Source organism: Fopius arisanus, unplaced genomic scaffold, assembly GCF_000806365.1.
Source record: "Fopius arisanus strain USDA-PBARC FA_bdor unplaced genomic scaffold, ASM80636v1 scaffold00030, whole genome shotgun sequence".
Lineage (NCBI taxonomy): Eukaryota > Metazoa > Arthropoda > Insecta > Hymenoptera > Braconidae > Fopius > Fopius arisanus.
Window position 1 is genome coordinate 546,925 of NW_011887769.1, and position 3,240 is coordinate 550,164.

General features: G+C 35.6%; 2 protein-coding genes across 2 annotated transcripts in view; both read left to right on the forward strand.

Annotated features, from left to right (window-relative positions):
• Positions 1–1,637, forward strand: part of LOC105265478 (uncharacterized) — a 2,927-nt gene extending 1,290 nt beyond the window's left edge. Inside the window, exons 2-4 of the mRNA XM_011302970.1 lie at positions 521–694; positions 762–938; positions 1,251–1,637. Of these exons, the coding sequence (XP_011301272.1) occupies positions 521–694; positions 762–938; positions 1,251–1,559 (660 nt within the window). The 3' untranslated portion in view covers positions 1,560–1,637. The remainder of the gene's footprint in view (positions 1–520; positions 695–761; positions 939–1,250) is intronic.
• A 238-nt stretch (positions 1,638–1,875) lies between these two features.
• The window catches only part of LOC105265553 (uncharacterized), a 2,302-nt gene continuing 937 nt past the window's right edge, over positions 1,876–3,240 (forward strand). Inside the window, exons 1-4 of the mRNA XM_011303102.1 lie at positions 1,876–1,986; positions 2,054–2,239; positions 2,437–2,610; positions 3,122–3,235. Coding sequence (XP_011301404.1) covers positions 1,942–1,986; positions 2,054–2,239; positions 2,437–2,610; positions 3,122–3,235 — 519 coding nt within the window. The 5' untranslated portion in view covers positions 1,876–1,941. The remainder of the gene's footprint in view (positions 1,987–2,053; positions 2,240–2,436; positions 2,611–3,121; positions 3,236–3,240) is intronic.

Sequence of the window (3,240 nt, forward strand, 5' to 3'; positions counted from 1 at the left end):
AAAAAAAAAAATAATAAAAAATACGTAGGTCATTATATATGTCATATATAGATGTTTGTATATCTGATATATAATTGCGACCACAAAGGCGATGTGTCACATTATGGAAGGCAACATATTTTTTATCATTTTTTAGTAAAGTTGATAGATCCCTTGTAAACAATATCTTTTTTTCTTTTTTTTTTACGTCCATTCAAGTGCTTCCCGCAACACAAATTCGATCCCGAATTAGAATGTATTTTGGGATAAAATTATCATATTTAAACAAAAGATGACGTTTGATTGATGGTCCACCCGGATCTTAAAGATGAATTCATTGAATGAAATCGCTAAGAAATTTGAGAACCATACATGAAGATGTCCTGAGGCTTCGAAAATTGCTCATCCATTGGACTAAAATTGCGATGAGAAAAACAATCCCCCGAATACCCTGCGGCCTTCAAAATTAATCTCATATTTCCTTCAAGTTTCCCTGCGTTGACACGACTTTATCAAACTGCATTATCGGAATCCCTTCTAGGTCCATGGAGAAGACGTCGTCAATCTGATCAAAATCGTGGAAGATGCGATGAACAAAGTAGGCGATTATGGAAATAATTTTGTTGGGCCCCTGAGGGAGAAATTGAGCTCCGACTACTTGAGGACGAAAACGTCCCTCGATATAAAGATCAACCAAATGTACAACGAATCATTGGTGAGTTGTCTCCAAGAATTGGATAACTCAAGCAAATATTTACATGACAATACCTGAACAAATACAGATAGCGGTGAAATCAGCAGCTGATAAAAATGGAGTTAACGCCAGCATTTGCGTTGAGGGCCTAAAACAAGAACTGGATGGCATAATTACCGACAAATTTCCAGATTTCGAATTCTGTATGAAGCACACAATGAACTTCGCCATGGAATTCACGGCATTCATCCAGAACCAGGGGAATGTGAGTGAATTCGTAAATTCGTAAATTCCCTCACCCCATAAACTTATCATCGGAGAGATAAGAAGTCGTAAATTTTTGGAGTAATAGCTCTGAATTTATGAGAGATCCCGAAGTTTTATTAGAAAACTTTTAGTAGCTCTAAATCCGCTCTGCAAAAAACATTCAGCTAAAAATTCAGTTATCTACCTTACATTCAGAGAAATTCCCCGAATACTCGAAGAGACAAATCTCCATTTCAGCACGTCCTGATTGAATTATGGTGTTAATTCACTCGTTATCAGCACTAGTACGGGGCAAGTGTTATCATTTCAGACTGGATACGTAATGATCGAAGGTCTTCAGCAACTCAGGAAGAGCTACAGTAAACTACCAGTGTCCCACGCAGAGAAATGCTACGAAGGGCTCACCTGGTATACGTCAGCAGTTTCCCACAACTACGCGGGCAGTTCTGGAAGACTTGTGGATGTTGGTCAAAGCCTGTACAATTATTCAGTGCAAAACGTTTTCAACTGCTTCCAGAAGCCCATAGCACTCATCAGAGAGGAGCTGCTAACCGTTGAGGGTCGCGTTAAGAAATGCATTGCAGACAAGATTAATAACAAACCTCTAGAAAACCTCTAGAAAATTTATAAGATTGTAAAAGTTGATTGTAATTTATATTACATACCTGAATAAATTGGGTCGCTACAATATTGAAAATGATACAATTATTAATTTTCGTAAATATGTAAAAAAAATTGGAAATTCAATCAGCTGTCAAAATAATTCTTTGATATTTACGTCTTTAATTGACTGTTCCCGAGATAATAATGTTGATTTAGTGATAATAATTGCATAAACATAATTCTACAGAACGGCGTCGGGGTTTCCCAGGATTATTTCTGTAGATGTTCTGCTTCGAGTTTATTAACATTAACTCCACTTATCAGAGGAAAATTGGAGTGGGAAGATATATAAAAGAGTAGATCAACAGTTGGCGATTCAGTTTAAAAGTCATCTTAACATGAAGTGTGTCGTGATAATTGCAATTGCAGTCTGCGTTGGACTAGTAAGTTATTCCCTTTGAATAGTGCGTAATTAACTTATTCTAATAAATTTCATTTTTATGACAACAGAGTGAGGCCGTAGATCTCTTCGCAGGTATAACTCGCTTGAAGAATGATGTGACATCAACGTCCAATGATATCGAACGATATGGCAACAATATAATTTTTCAAACGAAATACAAGTTGAATAATTTGAAGATGAATGAGATGCAGAATGTCAATAATGCTGTTGATAACGCTCTTGCACAAATCAAAGTGAGTAATTAATCATTAATTATGTTTTGATTTTTCATTTCAATTAATTTTTTTTTCAAGAGTTCAAAGACATTTTTTGATAATTCTAGCGAATTCTTGTTAAAACCGCTTACTTTCTGCTTTTGTTCCGTACTTCTTGGAGAAAATTGACCGATTTTTATTTTTTTTTGTAATCTTTCATTCCTCATTTTCTAAAGAATGACATAGCAGCTGCCAAGAATGAAGGGAAGAATGCTGATCAGTGCTATGAACCAGCTAGAATGCAACTTCGTGATGCATCAATGACAGTTTTTAAACAATTGGACAAGTGCGTTGAGGAGTCAATTGAGCCTCTGAATCCTGTCGTCAACAACATTGCTTCACACGTTACGGTAACACCCGCATTTATCGAATCTGTTATTTATTAAATTTATCTTTACCTCATAACTTTACTATTTGAAGCCCAAATGTGTAATTCAACGAACGTAATCTTTGGTTTGTATTTTATTTCGTTACTGTAAAATATTTGTCAATCTGGGTTTCAAATTGTGTTGTCAAGGGATTGTCAAACTACTACCTTTGAATTTTCTTTCAAAAATAAGTTTTTAAACGATAGTTGAATAAACAATGTTATGAAATACTCTGAGCAAGACTTAAACAATTTGTTTTAGTGTCTTGTTAATCAAGTTTGAAGATGGAAATAATCGCGATAATCGTTGTATCGATATATAAGAACGATTGCGCAAAATAGATTCTTTGGGAATATTCAAATTTTTTTGTTTATGTCGGTGTTTCGCAAAAAAAAAAAACAAAAATTTGGATATCATAACCCGGATAATTTATTCATAATTTTCCGTGCATCTCCATGAAATCTCTCAACATTCTTCTCACGATTCCTTACAGACCGGGAAGATGCTGCTCTCTGAATTAGATAGAATCGCCCTGAGCTGTTTGTCAGGTACTCCGATGCAGACACAGATCTGCATAGCCCAGAAGATGCCACAGGCGAGTGCTACAGTGAA